The sequence below is a fragment of the Lutra lutra genome, chromosome 8 (genome assembly GCF_902655055.1).
Source record: "Lutra lutra chromosome 8, mLutLut1.2, whole genome shotgun sequence".
NCBI classification, from domain to species: domain Eukaryota; kingdom Metazoa; phylum Chordata; class Mammalia; order Carnivora; family Mustelidae; genus Lutra; species Lutra lutra.
The window spans coordinates 18,364,050-18,387,398 of record NC_062285.1 but is presented as its reverse complement, the minus strand read 5'-3'; the positions used below and the strand labels follow the sequence as shown (position 1 = coordinate 18,387,398).

The 23,349-nt window shown below is 37.9% G+C and overlaps 1 protein-coding gene and 1 pseudogene across 1 annotated transcript in view; both read left to right on the top strand.

Annotated features, from left to right (window-relative positions):
* MLLT10 (MLLT10 histone lysine methyltransferase DOT1L cofactor) overlaps nucleotides 1–23,349 on the top strand; it is a 238,510-nt gene that overhangs the window by 94,976 nt on the left and 120,185 nt on the right. Inside the window, 2 exon segments of the mRNA XM_047743592.1 lie at nucleotides 19,851–19,954; nucleotides 21,392–21,485. Of these exon segments, the coding sequence (XP_047599548.1) occupies nucleotides 19,851–19,954; nucleotides 21,392–21,485 (198 nt within the window).
* On the top strand, nucleotides 14,113–14,757 carry LOC125107997 (NADH dehydrogenase [ubiquinone] 1 alpha subcomplex subunit 5-like; annotated as a pseudogene).

Sequence of the window (23,349 nt, the reverse complement as noted above, 5' to 3'; positions counted from 1 at the left end):
CAGGCTCCCCGCCGAGCAGAGAGCCTGATGTGGGGCTTGATTCCAGGACCGTGAGATCATGACTTGAGCCGAAGGCAGGAGCTTAACCCACTGAACCACCCAGGTGCCCCCTTTTTAAAAATGTTTTGGCCTCTCAGGTTGTATCAATCAGTTCTTCATTTCACGGACATACACATTTTGTAATAAACAATGAATGGTACATGTTACCTTTAAGTTACCTTTTTTATTTTAAAAAGATTTTGTTTATTTATTTTAGAGAGAAGGAACTTGTAAGCCTGGGGTTGGGTGGATGGGAAAAAGGGATGAAGAAGGAAAGAATCTCAAGCAGACTCTGTGCTGAGCTTGGACCCTGACATGGGGCTTGATCTTAGGACCCTGAGACCATGCATGACCAGAGCCAAAACCAAGAATTGGACACCTACCTGATGGAGCCACCCAGATGCCCCTTTATGTTAGTTACCTTTTAATAATTTTTTTAAAAGATTTTATATATTTATTTGACAGACAGAGAACGCAAGTAGGCAGAGAGGCAGGCAGAGAGAGAAGAAGGGAAGCAGGCTCCCTGCTGAGCAGGGAGCCCGATGCGGGATTCGATCCCAGGACCCTGAGATCATGACCTGATCCGAAGGCAGTGGCTTAACCTACTGAGCCACCCAGGCACCCCTAAAGATTTTATTTTTAAGTAATCCGTGCACCCAACATGCAGCTTGAACTTATAGCCCTGAGATCAAGTCATATGCTCCACTGACTGAGCCAGCCAGGCTCCCTGGGAGGCATTTATTTTAGAAAGCTACGATTTCCAGGGAGTGGTTGGTAGATGATGTATGTATTCTGTATATATGCTTTTGAAGAGGCTTCATTTATTGATGGCCACAAAGAAATGAGTGTTTATAAGTAAAGGAAGGGTTATAATAGATCAAACAAACAAAGAACACCATAAAAACATGGCGTCATGTAACTGTAAAAGCTTAAAGGTGGAGGAATACTTAGAAATTGCTAGCCCAATATCCCTTCAATTTTTTTTTTCAAAAGGAATGGTAGTGGGATAACTATTAGGAGAAGTGTTGTTTTGTTTTGCTTTTTAAAAATTTTATTCACTTATTTGAGAGAGAGAGGCAGAGATAGTGACAGAGAGCATGAGCTGAGAGGAGAGGGAGAAGCTGAGCATGGAGCCCAGATCCAGGACTTGATCGCAGGATGTTGGGGTCATGACCTGAGCTGAATTTAGACTCTTAACTGACTGAACCGCCCAGGCCCTCCAAGAAGTGTTGATCAATATATTTAGCATTTGAGTGGAAAAGTTTGAAAGTACTAAATATTCTCTCTGATTTTGGGGTTCCTCATTAGTGCCATTTAAAAAAGCTAGGTTTCAGATAGTGGAGCTGAACATTCCATGTATGCATTCATCCGGCCAACATTATCTTAGACTAGTTTGTAGCTTCTCTGAATTTTGAAGAGAGGCTCCAGGTGCTGGCTGTGAGGAGAGGAAAGAAGGAGGAGCACACCAGTGGCTTTTACTTTTACAGACTGAAGGAGCAAAAGCTTTGAAGGAGGAAATAGAGTGAGAGGGAGAGAGTGTGAGGGTAGTGGTGAGGGAGAAGGGCAGTATAGCTAAGAGTTTGAATGTGATATGTAGAATGCTGAGAGAGGTCGTCAAGGACCAGATTTTCAAAGGCCTCCTATATCATGTTAAGGATTTTGAATTTTATTTCTGTTGAAAGGTTTTTATATTTATGTGGAAGGAGTGTGCTCAGGTCTACCTTTTTTTCTTAAAGATTTATTTTTTATTTATTATTTTTCTTAAAGATTTATTCATTTGAGAGAGAGTGTGGGGTGGGGAGGGAGGGGGCAGAGGGAGAGTATCTTTAGGCAGACTCCCTGTTGAGAGCAGAGCTGGATCTCACATCCATGCGATCATCACCTGAACCAAGATCAAGTACCGGGATGCCTGGGTGGCTCAGTGGGTTAAGCCTCTGCCTTCGGCTCAGGTCATGATCTCAGGGTGCTAGGATCGAGCCCCGCATCAGGCTCCCTGCTCAGCGGGGAGCCTGCTTCCCCGTCTTCTCTGCCTGCTGCTCTGCCTGCTTGTGATCTCTTTCTCTCTGTCAAATAAATAAATAAAATCTTAAAAAAAAATAAAGAGTTGATCTACCAACTCCATAGGTCTGCCATTCTAAAGGATAATGAGAGGAGGATTGTGAGAGGGAAGATGGACAAGAGTAGTTACTTAGACATTGTTTTGCAGTGTTCCAGAGATAATAATGAGGGTCCGAAATAGAGTAGTATTAGGAATAAAGGAACACATATTTAGTAATAAAAGAGTTTTGATTGACCAGGTATGATGATTAGTGTGACACACAAGATGAGGGAGGAAGAAAAATGAGAATCACTTTTCAGCCTCAAGAAGGTAAGTACTGGGCACATCATCATCACCTAAGATAGAGTATATGTAGAGTCATCAAGTTAATTGACTGATTTCTTAGAACAAAGACACTAAGCTTTAAATTCTTGGCATATGTTGATGGGACTTACTACCTTGTTTGTAATACAGATCTTGTGTCTGCAAGTTGTTGCCAGCATATATTAGCAATATGATGGTAAGACCCCAAGATAAAATTCACATTTCCGTTGAAGCATTGAATGTTTGCTTTTGTATATGTCTAATATATGTTTGTTTTGGTTGGCACTTTATCCTAGTTACTCAGATGAACACTTAAATTCCTTTTTTCTTTTCTAGACAGTTGAATCATTTGGAAAAGGAAAATGGTCTTGCAACTGTCTTTTTTTTTAATTTTTAATTTTTATTAACGTATAATGTATTATTAGCCCCAGGGGTACAGGTCTGTGAATTGCCAGGTTTACACACTTCACAGCACTCACCATAGCACTTACCCTCCCACATACCCTCCCCAGTGTCCACAACCCAACCACCCTCTCTCTCCCCGACTCCCCTCGGCAACCCTCAGTTTGTTTTGTGAGATTAAGAGTCTCTTATGGTTTGTCTCCCTCCTGATCCCATCTTGTTTCATTTTTTCCTTCTCTACCCCCCAGACCCCCCACTTTCCTCTCAACTTCCTCATATCAGAGAGACCATATGATAATTGTCTTTCTCTGATTGACTTTTTCGCTCAACACAATACCCTTTAGTTCCCTCCATGTCTTTGCAAATGGCAAGATTTCATTTCTTTTGATGGCTGCATAGTATTCCATTGTATGTATATGTGTGTGTGTGTGTGTGTGTGTGTATACACACACCACATCTTCTTTATCCATTCATCTGTTTGTATTTCTTTTCTATAGAAAAATCTTTTGCCCTTTTTTGTACCTCAGCTCATTCTTACTTTCCTTGTTCGGCTTTTCTCTGTTGTGTTAGCGTCCCTCCTCTACCTGCCAGTACATACATGTATACATACTCTGTTTTGTTTGGCATTGTTTTTCTTTTTCTAGGGAATAGTAAATTATTTTTCTTTATATTTGTTTTCTGTATATTTTGTGCTTCTGTGTTCAGCTTTACTTCTAATTGCCTTCTCTCAACTCTAAGGCTCAGAGGCAATTTTATTAAATAGGGTTTACTGAGGAATGTGGAAGAATGTCAGTATAATTTCTTTTGTGTTACTTCTTTTCTCCTCTTACTTTTAAAGGCAGCAGTCCAGTCTAAACTGGAAATGCCAGTATGCAATAGTTAACTTAAAATTGTTTATGGGAGCAAACTTAATCTCACTAACATACAAATTGCCAGTTATCAGTTTTTTCATGTTTGTTTGATGTCTTGGGCACTCCCTAGATGATAGATGTTAATATGTTATAATCTGCTAATATAATTAATTAAGAGTTAAGATTTTATTAGAATCTGTACTTAAAGGGAGAATACCAGGCAATATTTTAAGACAAGGCAAGTCATACTTGACAAATTTGGTTTATCCATAGAAAAAAAATACTATAATGGAGTTAGAGTTAAGCACAAAGACTTTATCCTGGTCAGAAATTAAATTTACTGAAACTAGCTAAAGTACAAATAGGGTTGGCTGAAAGGCAGCAATAGGCAGTTTAACCACATACATGGGGAGTTCGACCTGGAACTAGAAAGTCACAGACTGAATACTGTCTGTTCCCTCTTTACTGTGGGTCCTACAGTCTTTTCTTCTTACTTTCATATAATTTGTAATTCTGCTTCTCATTTTATCTGAGTTCTCTATAAGTAACTTGACTCAGTGTCCAAGATCTAAATTTTTAACAGAGCAAGTCTGGTCTAGGTACCTGGGCTTTGAAGCCATTTTCACCTAGCAGAGCATGGGTACCTAGTTACCACTGCACCATTAGAAATTGAGCGTAGATATGGACAATCGTATAGAAGAGGTAGGAGTTGTTTAGGTGCTCTTACCTTCTGTCTCATAAATCCATTTAAACTACCTAAAAGCCTATAAACTGTTCCTGATGTAGATATGCCAAATTGTATATGGTGATTCCTTAGTTTTTATAAAATAGTATAGTGTTCTGCATAAACTTCTTGAGAATTTCTGTCTTTTCAAAAAATAATTCACAAAGGAGTTTTTGGCCAGCTTTTAAAAGAAGTGATTTAAGGGGTGCCTGGGTGGCTTAGTCCCTTAAGCATCTAACTCTTGATTTTGACCCAAGTCATGATCTCTGGGTCATGAGATCAAGCTCTGTGTCTGGTTCCGCATACAGCAGGAAGTCTTCTTGAGAGTCTCTTCCTCTGGGCCCCCCTTCCCCATCTGTCTGGTGCCCGTATACTCTCTCTCTCTCTGAAGTGAATAAATAAGTCTTTAAAAAAAAAAAAGTGATTTATGGTTAGTTGATGACTTTATAAAAAACAGAGCCAGGGATTAATTGTATATTGGGACTTTCTTTTTTCCTCATTATATAAAACTGCTGTGTTGAATTAGGGCTAAACTCTTGGTATATGTTATTACAGCACGGAGTCATGATGAATAAAATTGCGTAAACTGGTCTGTTTGAGTTGTTTGATTTTAAAGCAGTAAGTCTTAGCAAAGTGTATAAAGTGTCCAGGAAGACAATGTACTTTGAAGGCAGTTTTTTCCAAACTAGTGTTTCTTTACTTTTTTGGGGTCTTCAAGATTCTGATAAAACATAAGGATTCTTTCTACAGAATAATATACACTTGAAACATAATACAATATTTTACATATTGTTTCTGGAAGATTATAAGAATACTCCTTGATACATCCTCAAATTCGTTTCCCAGTCATAATGAGAATTATCGAATTTTAGATTACATCAGATAATAAATAGTTTAATACTTGATGTATTTAAAAATAATACATTTAATTATCATTTAAAAAAAGATTTATTCATTTTAGAGAGAGAGTGTGCTCATAATCGGGAGGAATGGGGTGGGGAGAGAGAATCTCAAGCAGAGTGGAGCACGGAGCATGGAGCTTGTTGTGCAGTTCTATTCCAAAAATGATACATTTTAAATTTAATGTATAAACATTTTTAATATTTGGCATTTTAAAAATCTGTAAGAGTTATAATAATGACAAATACACAGATTTTATTCCTGGCTCTTTACTTTGGATGACTCTAACTTATCTAATGTTTATGTCATAATTTGCCTAAATATTCCCATATTACTGAGGTATTTTTCTTTTATAAATTAAAGCATGACAGGAATCTTGCTTCACTATGTCCTTTATTCTGTGTTTTGGATCATTTCTTTTGGCTAGAACTGTAGAGTTAGAATTATTGTGTTATAGACTATACTGTTTCTAAAGTTCTGATAAGATTGCCTGATTGCTTTCCAAATTTATATAGCTAATAATTTATGAAAATGCCATTTTACCACACCATTGTCTATATTGGTTTTTAATCATTTTTTTGAAAGATTTATTCATTTATTTGACAGAGAGAGAGAAAGAGAGAGAGAGCACGTGCATGCGGGGGTGGGGGACAGAGGGAGAGAATCTTCAAGCGGATTGTGCACTGAATGCGGAGCCTGAGGTGGGGCTCAGTCCCACGACTTAAGAGATCATGACCTGAGCTGAAACCAAGAGTCAGTGGCTCAACCAGCTGAACCACCCAGGCACCCAGGTTTTTATCAGTTTTAATATTTGTTAATTTGATAATTAAAAATGATGTCCAGTTATTTTAATTTTTGTTTTATTACTTGTCAGGTCATCAGGATAATCTTTTTGTGTCTTTTTTTAAAAAATTTTATTTATTTTTTAAAAATTACTAACATATAATGTATTTGTTTCAGCGGTATAGGTCTGTGATTGATAAGTCTTATACAACACACAGCCCTTACCATAGCACATACCCTCCCCAGTGTCCATCACCCAGCCATCCCACATCCCTCCACTCCAGCAATCCTCAGTTTGTTTCCTGAGATTGAGAGTCTCTTACAGTTTGTCTCCCTCTCTGGTTTTGTCTTGTTTCATCTTTTCATCTCTTCCCCTATGATTCTCTGCCCTGTTTCTCAAATTTCACATATCAGTGAGATCATATGATAATTGTCTTTCTCTGATTGACTTATTTTGCTTAGCATAATACCCTCTAGTTCCATCCATGTCTTTGCAAATGGCAAGATCTCATTTTTTGATGGATGCATAATATTCCATCGTGTGTGTGTGTGTGTGTGTGTGTGTGTGTGTGTGTGTGTATAAATATATATATACATGGGCGCCTGGGTGGCTCAGTGGGTTAAGCCGCTGCCTTCGGCTCAGGTCATGATCTCAGGGTCCTGGGATCGAGTCCCACATCGGGCTCTCTGCTCAGCAAGAAGCCTGCTTCCCTCTCTCTCTGCCTGCCTCTCCGTCTACTTGTGATCTCTCTCTGTCAAATAAATAAATAAAGTCTTTAAAAAAAAAAAAAAGCTTTAAAAAAAAAAAATATATATATACATATACCACATCTTCTTTATCCATTCATCTGTTGATGGACATTTAGGCTCATTCTATAGTTTGGCTATTGTGGACATTGCTGCTATAAATACTGGGGTGTGTGTGCCCTTTTGGATCACTACATTTGCATTTTTGGGGTAAATACCCAGTAGCACAGTTGCTGGGCTATAGAGTAACTCTATTATCAGCTTTCCGAGGAACCTTCATACTGTTTCCCGAGTGGCTGCACCAGCCAACAGTGTAGGAGGGTTCCCCTTTCTCCTCATCCTTGCCAATATCTGTCATTTCCTGACCTGTTAATTTTAAACATTCTGACAGGTGTGAGGTGGTATCTCACTGTGCTTTTTTTTTTTTTTAAAGATTTTATTTATTTATTTGTCAGAGAGAGAGAGAGAGAGCGCGAGCACAGGCAGACAGAGTGGCAGGCAGAGGCAGAGGGAGAAGCAGGCTCCCCATAGAAGAAGGAGCCCGATGTGGGACTCGATCCCAGGATGCTGGGATCATGATCTGAGCCTAAGGCAGCGGCTTAACCAACTGAGCCACCCAGGTGTCCCTCATTGTGCTTTTGATCTATATTTCCCTGATGCCCAGTGATGTTTGCTCTGATGCCGAGTGATGTTGAGCAGTTTTTCATGTGTCTGTTGGCCATGTGGATGTCTTCTTTGCAGAAATGTCTGTTCATGTCTTCTGCCCTTTTCTTGATTGGATTATTTGTTCCTTGGGTATTGAGTTTGATGAGTTGTGTGTAGATTTTGGATATTTTATCTGCTATGTCTTTTATTTGATATGTCCTTTATCTGATATGTCCTTTGCAAATAATCTTCCATTCTGTGGGTTGTCTTTTGGTTTTGTTAACTGTTTCCTTTGCTGTGCCAAAGCTTTTTATCTTGATGAAGTCCCAATAGTTCCTTTTTTTTCAAAGATTTTTATTTATTTGACAGAGAGAGAGAGAGAGTGAGCGCGCGCAAGTAGGCAGAGTGGCAAGCAGAGGGAGAGGAAGAAGCAGGCTCTCCACTGAGCAGAGAGCCTGATGCGGGGCTTGATCCCAGGACCCTGGGATCATGACCTGAGCCAGAGGCAGCCGCTTAACCAACTGAGCCACCCAGGCGCCCCCCAATAGTTCATTTTTGCCCTTGCTTCCCTTGCTTTGGCAATGTGTCCAGGAAGAAGCTGCTGTGGCTGAGATGGAAGAGGTTGCTGCCAATGTTCTCCTTCTCTTTTAAACTGTTAGGTTTTCTAAAGTTAAGAACTCTTTAAATAATGATACCAAAGTTCTGTTTGAATATACCGCAGGTACTTTTTCAGTTTGTCTTTTCGTATTGGTGACATAAGAAAATATTTATAAACACACAGACTTCACAGTTTTTGGGGGGTGGCGGCAAGATACAGGGTGATTAAAAAATTGAGTCTTTGAAAAGTAAATAGGTTATATAGGATTACAGTTGCTCTTTGAATAGTACAGGTATGAACCATGAGGGGTCCACTTACATGCAGATTTTTTCTGCTAAGTACAGTACAGTACAGTACCTAAATGTATTTTCTTTGATGATATTTTTTAATGACATTTTTTCATCTAGTTTATAGTATATAATACATATAACATGCAAAATATGTGTTAAGGCCTCTGGTAAACAGTAGGCTGTTAAGTTTTTGGGGAGTCAAAAGTTATACCTGGATTTTATTTTTTTAAAGATTTATTTATTTATTTGAGAGAGAGAGTGCGTGGGTGCCCTTGTACACAAGACCATATGCTCATGAATGGGGGAGGGGCAGAGGTAGAAGGAGACAAGCAGACTCCCCCTCTGAGCAGGGATCCTGATGCAGGCCTCGAACTTATGACACTGAGATCATGACCTGAGCCTACATCAAGAGTCAGCCACTCAGGGGCGCCTGGTGGGGCTCAGTGGGTTAAAGCCTCTGCCTTTGGCTCAGGTCGTGATCTCAGGGTCCTGGGATCGAGCCCCGCATCCGACTCTCTGCTCAGCAGGGAGCCTGCTTCTTCCTCTCTCTCTGCCTCCGTCTGTGTACTTGTGATCTGCCTGTCAAATAAATAAATAAAATCTTAAAAAAGAAAAAAAAAAGAGTCAGCCACTCAGCTGAGCCACCCAGGTGCTCCTACACCTGATTTTCAACTACATGGGGGATGGAGACTTCTAACCTGCATGTTCAGGGGGCAACTGTTTATAGTATGCACCAAATTATAGTATTGCTCTTATTTTTCTGTACTTGTAATGCAGAGATCATTTTTTTCTCAAGATTTTCACAAGCAGGCAGAGGGAGAGAGAGACGCATACTCCCTGTTGAATGGGGAGCCTGACGTGGGGCTTGATCCCAGGACCCCAGGATCATGATCTGAGCTGAAGGCAGCTGCTTAACTGACTAAGCCACCCAGGCATGCCGAGATCATTCTTTGTATACACAGAGCTCTGTACCTATGCACAGAGCAGTTGTATAGTACTAAGGAAATTATACATCACAGTCACAAAATCTTTCAGCAAGTTTCAGAAAATTAACAGAGTGATAGCTATTACCCTTATTCTGGCTCTTTCTTCACAGGTGGCTAAAATCTGATATTTTCTGCATGCTGTAAGTGAGACATCTAAGGCAAAATGATACAACTTCTTTTGCGGTATTCCAAGTCACATGGAAAATGAAAATGACTTTGTTCATTGTCAGATACTATCTTTTAAGAGGGAAAGTCCATTTGCCATAATGGCTCTATCTGTAGCACTAAAAGTCATAATGTTGAAATTAAACATGTAAGGATTGTAAGAAGTGAATGTCTTTTGTGCAAGAGTACACACATGGTCCATTCTTTTTTTGTGTGAAGAAAATAGAAGTTGAATTGCATATCTGGATATGTTGACAGAATGGTCTTTTCCACAGCTATGGGAAGACTCTGACAATATACTATAGAGGTTAGGTCTTTGCCTTCATCAATCCAGTAGCATGGAGCTTTCTTCATGGTTATCTTCCATGCTACTGGGTTAAGCATTCTGTTCTGTGAAAAAAATTTTTTTCTTAGGCCAAATTATATTGAATGCAAGTCAATTTATTAACTTGTTAGAAAGGAAATGGCAAGGTTACAAATAGAACATGCAGGTTCAGGGATGCCTGGGTGGCTCAGTTGGTTAAGCCGCTGCCTTCGGCTCAGGTCATGATCCCAGCGTCCTGGGATCGAGTCCCACATTGGGCTCCTTGCTCAGCGGGAGCCTGCTTCTCCATCTGCCTCTGTCTGCCACTCTGTCTGCCTGTGCTCACTCTGACAAATAAATAAATAAAATCTTAAAAAAAAAAAAAGAACAGGCAGGTTCAGAGAGAGGGTATGGAAATTGGGAGGTTATATAGGCTGGGAAACAGAGAGTACGTTAGTATTTTAAAAGAGAAACTTTTAAGTTTTATTTTACAAGGTCATATAAATATGTCTGTATTTGTAATTACAAGGAGTAATAAGATGATCAGAGGTGCCAAGTATGAGAAAAAAGTGATAAGGATACATTTTGGGTCTGAAATTGTAATAATGAGATTTCTTCACCCAACTAATGTTCAGCAGCACCAGGTAATAGAAAATCATGAAATAGTTTCAAGTAGAAGTAAAGCTGCTAGCAGTAAGTTCTAATTTTGAACAGGTTACTATTGCTGATAGGGATTTTTCTCAAGGTACAAAGTTGTAGAATATTTTTAAAATCCATTATGGTCTAATTTTTCTCTTTGAAAGTTCAAAGCATTGGCCTGCTCTGAAACAGTGACCACCCAAATTCCTAGTTAACACAGCATGTGACTTTTTTTTTTTTAAGGGGATAAGACAGGTACCTTTTGTATCTACCATCTCTTTTTCTACAAGGTTGAGGTAACAAAGGAATGCATTGTAGCTGCAAAAAAGTTGGCTTCTGGATTGGTGTGCTCTATGACAGTGGGGGCATATAATATAGGTCTTTATAAGAGTATAGAAATAACTTTGATGCTTCCTTTACAAATTAGTTTCACTTTTTTGAAGGTGTTGAATACTTTGTGTGTCACCTCATTTCTGTTGGGTTTTCTTCTTATGAACATTTCGTTGGGATTTTTACCTTTCTTCAAGCTCTTGATTGATCTCTTTTGTACCTGGTATAAAGAGCAGTTTTAGGGTTTATTTCTAATTGTATTGTTCAAATGTTTTCTAATTTTTTACTTATGCTTTTACAAAGTTTTCATTTTTATGCTACATACTGTAAGAATATAAGTGTTTTAGAAATTATCAGAAGATAAACAATAATAAAATGAAACTACTTTCCATCGCAATTCGTCACCCAACTTTAAAACATTACCAACTCATAGCCAGTTTTTTGTACAGCCTCTTTATTGGTTTCCTAGGGCTGCCATAAGAAAGTACAACAAACTGAGTGGCTTTAAACAATAGAAATTTATTCTCTCATGGTTATGGAAGCTGAAAGTCTAGAATTTACGTATTGGCATTGGTTCCTTCTGAGAACTGTGAGAGAGAATCTGTTCAAGACCTCTCTCCCAGCTTCTCGTGGTGGATAGCGGTTGTTGGCATTCCTTCACTTACGGATTTATCACCCCAGTCTCTGCTTTTTCACCCCAGTGTTATTCCTTTGCTTCTGTATCCTCAAGTGGCCGTCTTCTTGTTATAAGGACCAGTCATGTTGAATGTTAGGGGCCTGCCCTGCCCCAGTGTGACCTCATCTCAACTAATTACATCTGCAGTGACCCTTTTCCCAAGTAAGACCACATTTTGAGTTATTGGGGCTATTAGGTCTTCACATACCTTTCTTGGGGGACATAATCCAGCATATAGTAATCTGTTACCTCCCTTCATGTTCTTACCACATGCAAAATACTTTCATTTCATTCTACCATCTCCCAAAGTCTTTTTATTTTTTAAGATTTATATTTGTTTATTTATTTGATAGAGATAGAGATCACAAGTAGGCAGAGAGGCAGGCAGAGAGAGAGGGGGAAGCAGGCTCTCTGCTGAGCAGAGAGCCCGATGCGGGGCTTGATCCTAGGACCCTGAGATCATGACCTGAGCCGAAGGCAGAGGCTTAACCCACTGAGCTACCCAGGCACCCCACCATCTTCCAAAGTCTTAATTCATTCTAGTATCAGTGTCTGACTCCATATTGCTGCTTTTTTCCTTGCTACTGTGACCTAAACTTAGAAACTTTTGCTTAGCCCTGCATGTAGGCATGTTACAGCTAAAATATGCAAAAACTGCTTTTTACTTGAAATATACCTCACCCAAGGAGATGAGGAAGTATATATAGAAATGACTAGGCTATGTTTAAGGTTTACAGGAACAATATTACCAGACTTCTATACGCAAAGTTCAGCTGACCAAGAACAAAGAAGTTACTTGACCTACCCTGAATGTGTACAGACATCAGTCACCTTTTGACTCCCAACTTCCCCCCACCTCTTCCCCCCGCTTCCTAACACAAAAGCTTGAATCTTATGCTTGAGGAGATGGTTCTTTGGGACAGTAGTCCTCCATCTCTTTGACTGGCTTGCTTTCAGAATAAAATCTCTTTCCTACCCAAATATCAGCCTCTTGACTTACTGGCCTGTTGTACAGTGAACAGAACAAACTTGGGACTTGGCGGGGGAAAAAAAGTGTGGTAAAGTGAAGAGCATGGAGAAAAATCAGCCTCTCTGGCACCAGTGAACAGATAAGTCTAAAAGCCGGGGGCTGAATACAAACATTGTGGAAGCAAAATACCTAATACTCCAGCCCTCAACCTAAATATATGGTATTATTAGAGGAAGACCGAGGGGCAGGCTACCCCAGTGGGCTTAAAGGACAGACCAGATGTGTCCTATTGAATTACAAACCTGCTTTACTTCAGTAAATTCCTTATTCCTTCCAGCTTCTCCCTTTAAAATGGGACTGTCTGTACTATACCTAGCCCATCCCTGTATCTTGGAAGCAGATAACTTTTCCTTATTTCACAGGGTCACAAATGGAAATGAATTTTGTCTCAGGATCAACCATACCCAGAGTTTCACCCTCACCTGATTTAGATGATTCAGAAGATGAGATGTGGAACTTTTGAGATTACAATATTTATTTATTTATTTATTATAGATGTTCATTTATTTGACAGAGAGAGAGAGGGAAAGAGAGAGAGAGAGCACAAGTAGGCAGAGAGGCAGGCAGAGAGAGAGGGGGAAGCAGGTTCCCTGCTGAGCAGAGAGCCCGATGCGGGGCTTGATCTCAGGACCCTGAGATCATTACCTGAGTCGAAGGCAGAGGCCTTAACCCACTGAGCCACCCATGTGCCCTGAGATTACAATATTTAGATAAAATTATGAATTTAAGAGGTGATGCTTTGTCAGACATGCTGAGTTTCTTCCTGGTACACTTCTGCTTTTCCCTTAGTGTTCAGTTGCTTTTGTTTGATGTTTTGGGCTTGCGATTTCTCTGTTGTTTTGGTCCAGCCTCAGTCTTTGTTAGGCCCTGTATTTCTGGGCCTTAGGGTTTCAGCATTCCGTCCTCTTCCCCATGACAGGTCTACATTTGTGTCTTGGAAAGACTTGTGAGCAAGAGGGAGGGCTTCCTGCCTCTCCCCCAGCACTAGAAAACCTCTAATAGCATTGTTAACAGGGGTAGGAATTTAGGGTTGGGAATTTTTCCTTTCCCTCTCTTAAAGTTTAAGGGTAAAGATTTTTTTCTGTGTCTTCTTAAGCATGGTGGGTCTTTACCCATGCCTTGGATATGACAGGGTTTGCTTCCAGATCCCCAAATGCTTTAAGGCATTTGAAAGGAGTGTTTGGGTAGGAGGTGGGATTTCATATCTTACCATCAGTAGTACCTGATTTGGTTCATCATGCCTGCACCATCAAGGGAGATTATTTCTGAGGATTTTGTCTCCTAGCTGTCAGTCCTCCCCGTGAGCCTCTTTAAAAAGTTTATGGAGTAGAGCCTGTGAATGGTTCCACAGTGTTATACTAGCCCACGGTCAGCCTTTAGCAGTGTGTTAAAATTTTAGCTAATTTCATCTTTATCTGCGCATCTTTATCCTTGCTATATCATTGGTGGATATTCAGAACATCTTACAGTTCTTAGGGATTTGTGGGGAGAGTGTATATCCCCTTGGATTTTAGGCTGCTTGGTTGCCTCACAACTGTACCTTTCAGTTACAGGAAGAACTGTGTTTTTCTAGTTTATATGCCTTGTTCAGGTTAGGTTTAGAGTGATACTTTTAGCTACTTCTTAGATGGGATTGGAATTTGGCCCTTAAATCCTTTTTATACGAACCCTGTTTCTTTAACTTAAAAAATTAGGTTAAGAGGGCTTTATGTCCCTGCCTGTCGACACTGTCATGGTGGGTTTGCTGAAGAAGACCACCAGCCTTGTGGAATTGGCTGTGAAATACACATGAGAGGCTAAGAATATTGTACACTAAGATTCTTGCTGTTCTTGAGCAAATTCCCAAAAATGGCATGTAGTAAGTATACAGAACAGATTGCAAATGAGAGGTTGAGTATGGTTGAAGTGGAATCAGATGTTAAGAAATTAGAAGATCAGCTTTAGGGTGCCCAGCTGCAAGAGGTGATTCTTTAGGCTGAAAATGAACTAAGTCTGGCAAGAAAAATAATATAATGGGAATCATGGAAGCCTTTAGTGGAAGAGCCTCTGGCCAGCCAATGGAAATGGCCAGTATAATCATCATTAAATGACTAGTGTATTGATGAAAAACTGATGTAATTATATCTTGTATAGTAAAAAAAATAAAAATTAGGTTAAAATACAACTTTTATTTTCCCTAAGTGAAAACTTCTCTGGCCAGGAATTTGGCTTGAGTATAGCTTTATTCACATACTTGACATTTTATTTAGATATAGTTTTGTTGTTTGGGAGCATTTTCTCAATAATCCTCAGTTATTTTACAACTTTTTCTCCTTGATCTAGTAGCTAATATTTAAAAATTGTCAAGTTACTTATTTCTACTTTGATGGATGTATCTTGGAGCTCTCTTGTTTCCTTTTTCTCTCTCTCAGTATATATATATATGTATACACACAGTTTTAGTTGTTTTATCTTCCTGATGGATTGATTTTTTTTTAATTTTTATTTTTTTAAAAGATTTTTATTTATTTATTTGACAGATAGAGATCACAAGTAGGCGGAGAAGCAGGCAGAAAGAGGAAGGGAAGCAGGCTCCCTGCTAAGCAGAGAGCCCCATGCGGGGCTGGATCCCAGGACTCTGAGATCATGACCTGAGCGGAAGGCAGACTGAGCCACCCAGGCGCTCCGGATTGACCTTTTTTTAATTAAAAAATATTCCTCTTTATCTTTAATAATCTTTTTTTTTTTTTGTGGGGGGGGGGGAGACAGCATGAGTGGGGGTAGGGAGGGGCAGAAGGATAGAGAGAGAGAAACTCTTAAGCAGGCTCTATGTCCAGTGCTGAGCCTGAGGTAGGGCATGATCTCATTATCCTGAGATCACAACCTCAGCCAAAATCAAGAGTTGGATGCTTAATTGACTGTGCCACTCAGGCGCCTTTCTTTAATTATATGTTGTTTCAAGAGTCTATTTTTTTAATCTGATAGAATGATAACCACTCTAGCCATTTTATGGTTGCCCTTTGCATGGTATTTCTTTTTTATATTTTTAAGTTATTTGTACTTCCATAATTAAAAAGAAATGTATTTATTTTAGAGAGAGAGGGAGCACTAGCAGGAGGGGCAGAGAGAGAAAGAATCTCAAGCTGACTCCACAATGAGCATAAAGCCCGATGTGGGGCTTGATCTCATGACCCTAAGATTATAGCCAGAGCCAAAAACAAGAGTCAGGCACTTCACTGATTGCCACCAGGCTCCCCCTTATTTGTACTTTAATTTGTACTTTCAGATCTCAAGCATGCCTTCTGTAGATAGTAAATGAAACTTTTTTTTCTAAAGTCTACTTTATTAATCTCTTGCTTTTGCGTGTAATCAAATTAAATGCTATTATTAATATGTTGGATTTATGCCTGCTATTTTACTTTTTAAAATTTTTATTTTATTTGAGAGAAAGAGTATGAGCAGGGGATGTGGCAGGGGGACAAGCAGACTCCTCACTGAATGCGGAGCACATGGGCTTATTCTCACAACCCTGAGATCATAACCTGATTCGAAACCAAGAGTTGGATGTTTAACGGACTCTGACGCCCAGGCACCCCTTGTGTTGCTTTCAAGACTTTGTTTTGTTTTGTTGTTTTTGACTTTGATCATTTTGAGTGTGACTCAGTATTTATCAAGCTTTTCAGATATAGATTTTCATCAAATTTGGGAAGTTTTCAGCCATTATTTCTTTTAGATACAGCTTCTGTCCCTTTTTTTCCCTTCCTGGTTTTCTCATTTATATATATATATACATATATATATATACATATACATATACATATATATATATACATACACATACACACACATACATACATACATACATACATAATGGTGTCCAATATTTTTTTGGAGACTCTCCTATAGGTAGTGTAATCTAAAGATGACTCTTCTTTGTACTGTATAATCTTTATTGATGTATTTTTTTTAAAGTGTATTTTTAAAAATTTTTTAGAGGGGGGTGGTGCAGAGAGAGAGGGAGAGAAGCAGGCTGCATGTGCAGCACAGAGACTGAGGCGGGCCTTGATCTCACATCCTTGAGCTCATGACCTGAGTGGAAATCAAGAGTTGGACCTCAACTGACTGAGCCACCCACGTGCCCCTAAAGTTTATTTATTTTTTAAGTAATCTGTGTACCCAATATGGGGCTCAAATTCATGATCCTGAGATCAAGAGTCATATGCTCTCTCAACCGAGCCAGTTTATTGGTCTATTTTTAAGTTTCTTAATTCTTTTTCTACTGCCAATTCAAATCTACTATTGAGCCCCTCTAGGGAATTTTGAACTCTAAAATTTACATTTCATTGAAGTCTTTGTCTTTCAAGTCCAACATCTGGACCCCTCTTCAAAGGCAGTTTCTAATGTCTTTTTTTTTTTTTTCTTGTGTATAGGTCATACTGCCCTGTTTCTTTGCATGTCTTACATTTTTTTCTTGAAACAACTTTTTAGATAATATAGCCACTCTGGAGAAGGGTCATTCCTTTTCCTTGTGGGTCCTGTTGTTTGTTTGGTCACTTACTCGTTTAATGATTTGGCTGGGCTAATTTGCTCATGTCTGTTTTCCCAAGAATGTATAGTTTGAGGTAGTGTTGCTCAAATATGTACCTTAAAAACAAAACAGGCCTGACTTTTTAGGGTTGTCCGTAGGTCAACATAAACCACTTTATTAGTCAAAGATTGTGCTTAAGCCCCATTAGCTAGTTAGATTTTCACCCTTTATCATTTAATGTGTGGGATTTAGAGATTATTTTCTTTTTCTTTTTCTTTTTTTTTTTTTTTTTTTGACAGATCACAAGTGGGCAGAGAGGCAGGCAGAGAGAGACAGGAGGAGGAGGCAGGCTCCCTGCTGAGCAGAGAGCCCGATGTGGGATTCGATCCCAGGACCCTGAGATCATGACCTGAGCCGAAGGCAGAGGCTTTAACCACTGAGCCACCCAGGCGCCCTAGAGATTATTTTCTAAGTAGATCTGAGTTTCTCTCTCCAGTTGTTCCTGATGCACACAGTCTTTCAGACCATCATGTATGAGTATGATTTTATTTTCAAACTGGTAGCCCTTTGAACCTTATTGGCTGTGGATTTGTGTGTGGCTTTGGGAATGCTTTTAAGTCTGCCCCGAGTCCCACTTGGATTTTTTCCCAGTTGGGTGCAACCTAGTTGTACGTGTACATAGCCTTCTGGAATCCCCAGGGATGAATGTGAACCTAGGAGAGCCCTTATTTGTTGTCTTCTTCTCATTGTCTCTGTTAATCGTCAGGTTGGTTTTGCTTGTTTCTACTGGAAACACTCATACGTGTATGCTTCTTCTAGTATCTTGGAGCTACCAGTCCTGTCTTAGTTGCTTGCCAACACCTAATTCCTGTTTCAAATAAAGTTTGTCACCTCAGGCAGAGCTGTTGAGGTCTTTGCTCACTCCTTGCACCTTTCTGAGAACCTCTGGAACTGGGGATAGAGAAACACTCTGCTTCTCCTGAAGAGACACATGTACTTCAGCAGGGTGCTGGGAGGAGGGAAGGGTATACTATTTGAACCCTTGGTTTTCTCAGATCATATGTTCTACCATTGGGACTTCCATTCTTTTAGCAAGCTGTGGTAGGAATGCTATGGCCTCAGGATTCTTGGCCATTTGTTAGGATGGAATTCTACGAGTGAGAGCTAATAGCACTAAGTAGGTTGAGAGTCACTAGAGATTGGTTCTCCAAGGGTAAAAGTATAGCGTTAGGCTAAGAGCTGGGGGAGAGGGAGCCTTTTTAAACCGCATCCATTCAGAGGGTAATTTCCATCACACGAAGCTGTATGTGTGGTGGGGTGTGATAGGAGCAGATTATAACTCAAGTTCTACAGACTCTCACTGTTCTTACTGAGATTTAGTAGATTCTTTGAATAAAATTTCTACTGTTTGATGCATGTTTTTAGGATAATTTTTAGAGACTTTTTTTTTTTTTTTTCAATCCGTGAAGTGGTTAATTCACTGGGGAGAGGATCCATGATGGAGCTCTTCACTCTGCCATTCCAGAAGTCTAGAAGTCCTACTTCCCCTTTCTTTTTAATATCATTATAATTTTTAGTTTTATAGAATGGCCAAATGGTGGTGTCTTTTCACTGCTTTGGAAGTTACTGAGAGATCCTTTAAAGACCATTGCATATTTTCCCTAAAGTTTGTTATATAAAATGTTATTGTTTTTGTTACTGTGCTCTGCCTTTTCTTTTTTTAATATTCTTGATCATATGTGGGTTAAAAAATGTATGTTACATTCTTCCATTATAATTGTTTGGTACTTTCTTTGTGTAATTTGAATGGGTAAGGATGCTCTTATTCAGTGTATCTGGGTTGGTTTTGTTGTAACTTGGGATTTTGCTTGTTAGAGGTATAAAATAATTTTTGTAATTTAGTTCACTCTGAGTCCTTGTTTTTCAGCAAAGGAGTTCAAATTAATTTACCTGACTTGATACAAGGCTTTTTTTGAGAACTGTGTTCTTGTAAATATTGTTGAGTGGTATTTTGGCACCACAGTGCATAGTGGAGGGAACCTCTCTAGGTTTAAAAATACATGTGGTCCTATTGAAGTTGGCTGGGTTATACCTCATTAGTGTGCAGAAAGAAGTTGGTTTCTTTTTAGAAGTGTATCACCTGATTTTATATAGACCTTAATTTTTGTAAACTCAACTTCTAGTCAGCTGATAATTTTATCATCTATTTTTACCTGGGAAAAGGACCAGATGTCAGTCAAAGTTTCTGGGAGTGTTCATTGGCCAATTCCTCCAGAGACATCTCTGACCTCCTTAGCTAAAGTGTCTTTCTCCCCCTGCCCCCGCAAATGTCTTTCTCTAAGGTTCAGTATGTCAGGTTGGCAGGCTGAATGACAGCACATGTGGGATTCTTGTGAACAGTTGAAATGGCCTAAATTTTGTTGGGTCACTTAGGACCATCCTTAATCTCTTAGGTCCCAACTCCCTCTGTTAACCTCCCTTAGGTATGCTTTCTTCCATCAGAAACGAAAGACAAACCTCTTTTCACACTCTTGTTACAGAAATCATTTGAATATTGGTGAGGAAGTTTTAAGACCAAGGTGTTGTAGGCAGTGTCCTGGCCCCTGACCTCAGTGCCTTCTTTCGTGTAGGGTGTTTGAGCCTAAGGAAGACTGAGCCTTTGTGAGACCCTACTGGGTCTCTCTCCATGTCCTTGTTTATGTTTTCATATTTGTAAAACTTAGATTACTGTCAGAAAAAATGAATTCATATTTTGAAGTAAAGCAGGTTAGATAGTAAACCCAATCTTGACTTCTGAAGATAATTGTAAAATTCATATCTATAAAGCACTTTAAGGTTTTTGCTTGATTTTGTTTATTTTCTCTATACTAAGACTTGCTACATTTGTGATGAACAAGGAAGAGAAAGCAAAGCAGCCACTGGTGCTTGCATGACCTGTAATAAACATGGATGTCGACAGGCTTTCCATGTGACTTGGTAAGTATGTTTCTGTCATTGTGCAGAACTGAAATTCTTGTACTTTGTACAAGAGAATACCTTGTAAGTTAAAGGTTTAGGTATCCAGATATTTACAGTAAATTCTGTTGGGATGGTTTCTATGTTTAGATATAATAAAGATTTATTTATAATAAAGATGATTCTAGTAATTGAATTTACCAGAGTTAATTTTGAATACATGGACTCTGGTTCTCATGTTTTATTTAGTTTCATTTTATTTTAAAGTATTGGTGTTGGTTACCTACCCTTTGATTTATTGTTAGGACTAAAAGAGCTGATATAGGTAAACTTACTGTAATGCCTGAAATATTAATATTAAAGATTTAGTGAATGACTGTGTTTCTTCATTTTTTGTTTAAGAGGGGAAAAAGCAGTTACCATCATATTCACAGTATATTAGTGGCTACTTCCTAAAAAGTTACTTAGATACTTTTCTTGGCATAAAATTTCGAGAGCAAAGATTATCCTAAAATAAAATATTCAGCGTAATAGGCAGCAGTTCAAAATTAGAGTCTGGGAATAATCCATGTATTTGTTAACTTTTAAGAAATAGTCTATATCTAGCAGCCAGTATAGGCACTTGCTTTATTTACTGAGCTTTTAGTATATGGATTTAAGAAGTCCATTTTAGATTACTTTTGGGGAGCGGAAAAGAGTTTTGGTTTCATAAATTCTGTTAATAATGAACTTAGTTTTTAAAGATCTTGAAAGTTCTTTTTTGGGTAGAGATACATACTAATACTATTGTAATTTTGAAATGTTAAATAACATTGGCAGTTGACACTGATGACAAATTGACAAGATGATGGTCATAAACTTTAGTGCTTTGTGCTTTTTTTTTTAAATGACCATCATAACTTTAGGTTTTGATTCACTGTCTTCCATTGTTTTTGACTAGAAAACACAGGTTATGTTTTTCTTGTCTGCTGTATGGTTCTATGACTGGAAGCATTTTCCTTATAACAGAATGTGATCTGCATCTCTGGGCTTATCCCATCACAAGTCATTTCAGCCCTTTGGAGTCCTGGCCTTACTGTTTGTACCTATGATACAGATGGAAAAAGCAAAATGAAGTGTTAATTATGGGGTTGGGGGGTATCTTAAAGCAATTTAATGTCTGTTTGTTGACGTAAAACTTGTATAAGTCTTGATCCTTGTTAGAGATGGATGGATAAAAAGTTTATTATAAACTACAAATGTAACTGTAGAAAATATCAATCAAAGGTTGAGGTGAAATATACTTGGTCACAGTGAGAATAAAGCTTTTCATTTTCTCCTTTTCTCTTAGGAGATGTGTAAGGTTTAATTACAAATCTTACATGCTTGGAGAGGATTTTAATTTTATATATACTGTAGATTGAAGTTTAGTATGTGCTTTGTTTGTATTTTATGTATTTTTTTGGTTTTTATTTTCAGTGCTCAGTTTGCAGGACTACTTTGTGAAGAAGAAGGGAATGGTGCAGATAATGTCCAATACTGTGGCTACTGTAAATACCATTTTAGTAAGCTGGTAAGAATTTATCTTGAATTTAAAATGGTAACACATAGTTTTACAATAGTTTTGACTCTGTTTTATAAAAAAAGTGTAATAGCTATTCCCTTTCTCTTGATTTCTGCATGGGGTTGGCATGTTCTTTGCTGGAAATTAAAAGATTGAGTAATTTTTAAAGATTTTGCTTTGTTTAGGTGCATTTATAAAGGTGAATATTGTAAAATAATTTCTGTTAATAGTAAATGTTAGGATACATTTAGTAGAAGCAGCACATGTAAAGGACTCTATAATCTAACACTGTTTTCATTTAATTTCATTTTTTGATATTTGATTATATATTTTGTGATTTTTCTACCACTTGTTTCCCATTTTTTGCTAATTATTTCTTTACTTTCATTTTTATTTACTAGGAGAGAGTAAAACTAAAAGCTGTTTTGTAACTTCTTAGTTGACTATCTTGAGAAAAATGTTTTTAAATACAACTTTGGGAATATTTCAGATTTTGCCAGTCTTTACTGTTACATAATTGCATGGATGATTGAGTTGGTAAAATTTGATTAGCTGTTACATATATTGTGTCCATGTTCCTTTGAAGGATCAATATTTAATGTCCTAAGTGTCTATTTTTTTAGTTTTTAATGATAACAATTAGATGTGTACACTGAAAGTTTAAGTGTTCTTTGTTTTTCTTTAGTGTTTTGGTTTCTTTCCCCCCTTATTACCTTTCCCTTGTGAGTGGGGCTATTTTTTCTTCCTTTCTTTTAAAGAAACAGTATCATTAGGAGCCCCTTTCTCATGAAATCAGCTCATGACTATTCTGGTTCATATATATTAAAATACTTAAGATTATCTAAATATATTGTTTGATATTGAAGACTTTGATTCATTTTAAGGGCTGACAAAGAATACTGAAGTGTTCTAAGAGAAATTTTGAGAAAGTAAAATTGAAAATTTTGCTTCCTAGATGTGAAAAGCATATCGGAATGTTAATTTTCTAAATGGAAGATGATATAGAAAAAATCTAGAAATAATGAAGATGGATTTTGAGTTTGTGCAAATAGGATTTTCTCACTGCTAGTTAGAGACATGTTGGTATCCCATTTGCTAGAGAGGAAGAGTCTTTAATAATTTAGTAAGATTGTATAACTTCTACATTTGCATGGACTTTGAATACCTTTCATAGTCATTTCTATTTAATTTAAACTGGTTATGGTACCACTAAGTTTTAAACACTTCAGATAACTTTCACTGGCATACTTTATTATGAAATTATATAAGTATTTTAAATAGAGTGTGCAATACTTTCAGTAATGCTTTGAAAAGTGCATGGGTCTAATGCTGATATTTCCTTTAATTTTTTTCTTATTGAACTGCAGAGAAGTTTTTAGCAAACTGTGCCTTAATACTGAAAATATGAGATTAAAAGGCTGCTTGCTTTTCCTAGTATGGCAAAAAATAACTCTTCAAATAATTTTCTTTTCTTCTAGTCTTGGCGTCCTTCCTCAGTATGGCATTCTCTGTTTTGGTTGAAACTCCTTTTCTTTTTTAAAGAAGACATTGAAAATTATAGTTGATTTCTTTAAGAGGTGGTTTTGTGATAAAGTGACATGGCTATTGCTTATTTGAAATTATAGTCTGTTTTCAGATATTTTAATAAATGTACAAAAATATGGCATTCATGTTAAATTTAGGTTTAGATTTTCTTTTATAATGAATGTAATATACGGTACATATGGATGATTTCTAAACTGGATTATATAGTTCAAAATAGTGAGAATTTTTTTTTTAACTTCAGTAGACATTTTTAAATACTACACACTTGAATAGGTTAAGCCTAACAAAAAGATTATTTAAAATTTTTTATATACATATACATGTATGT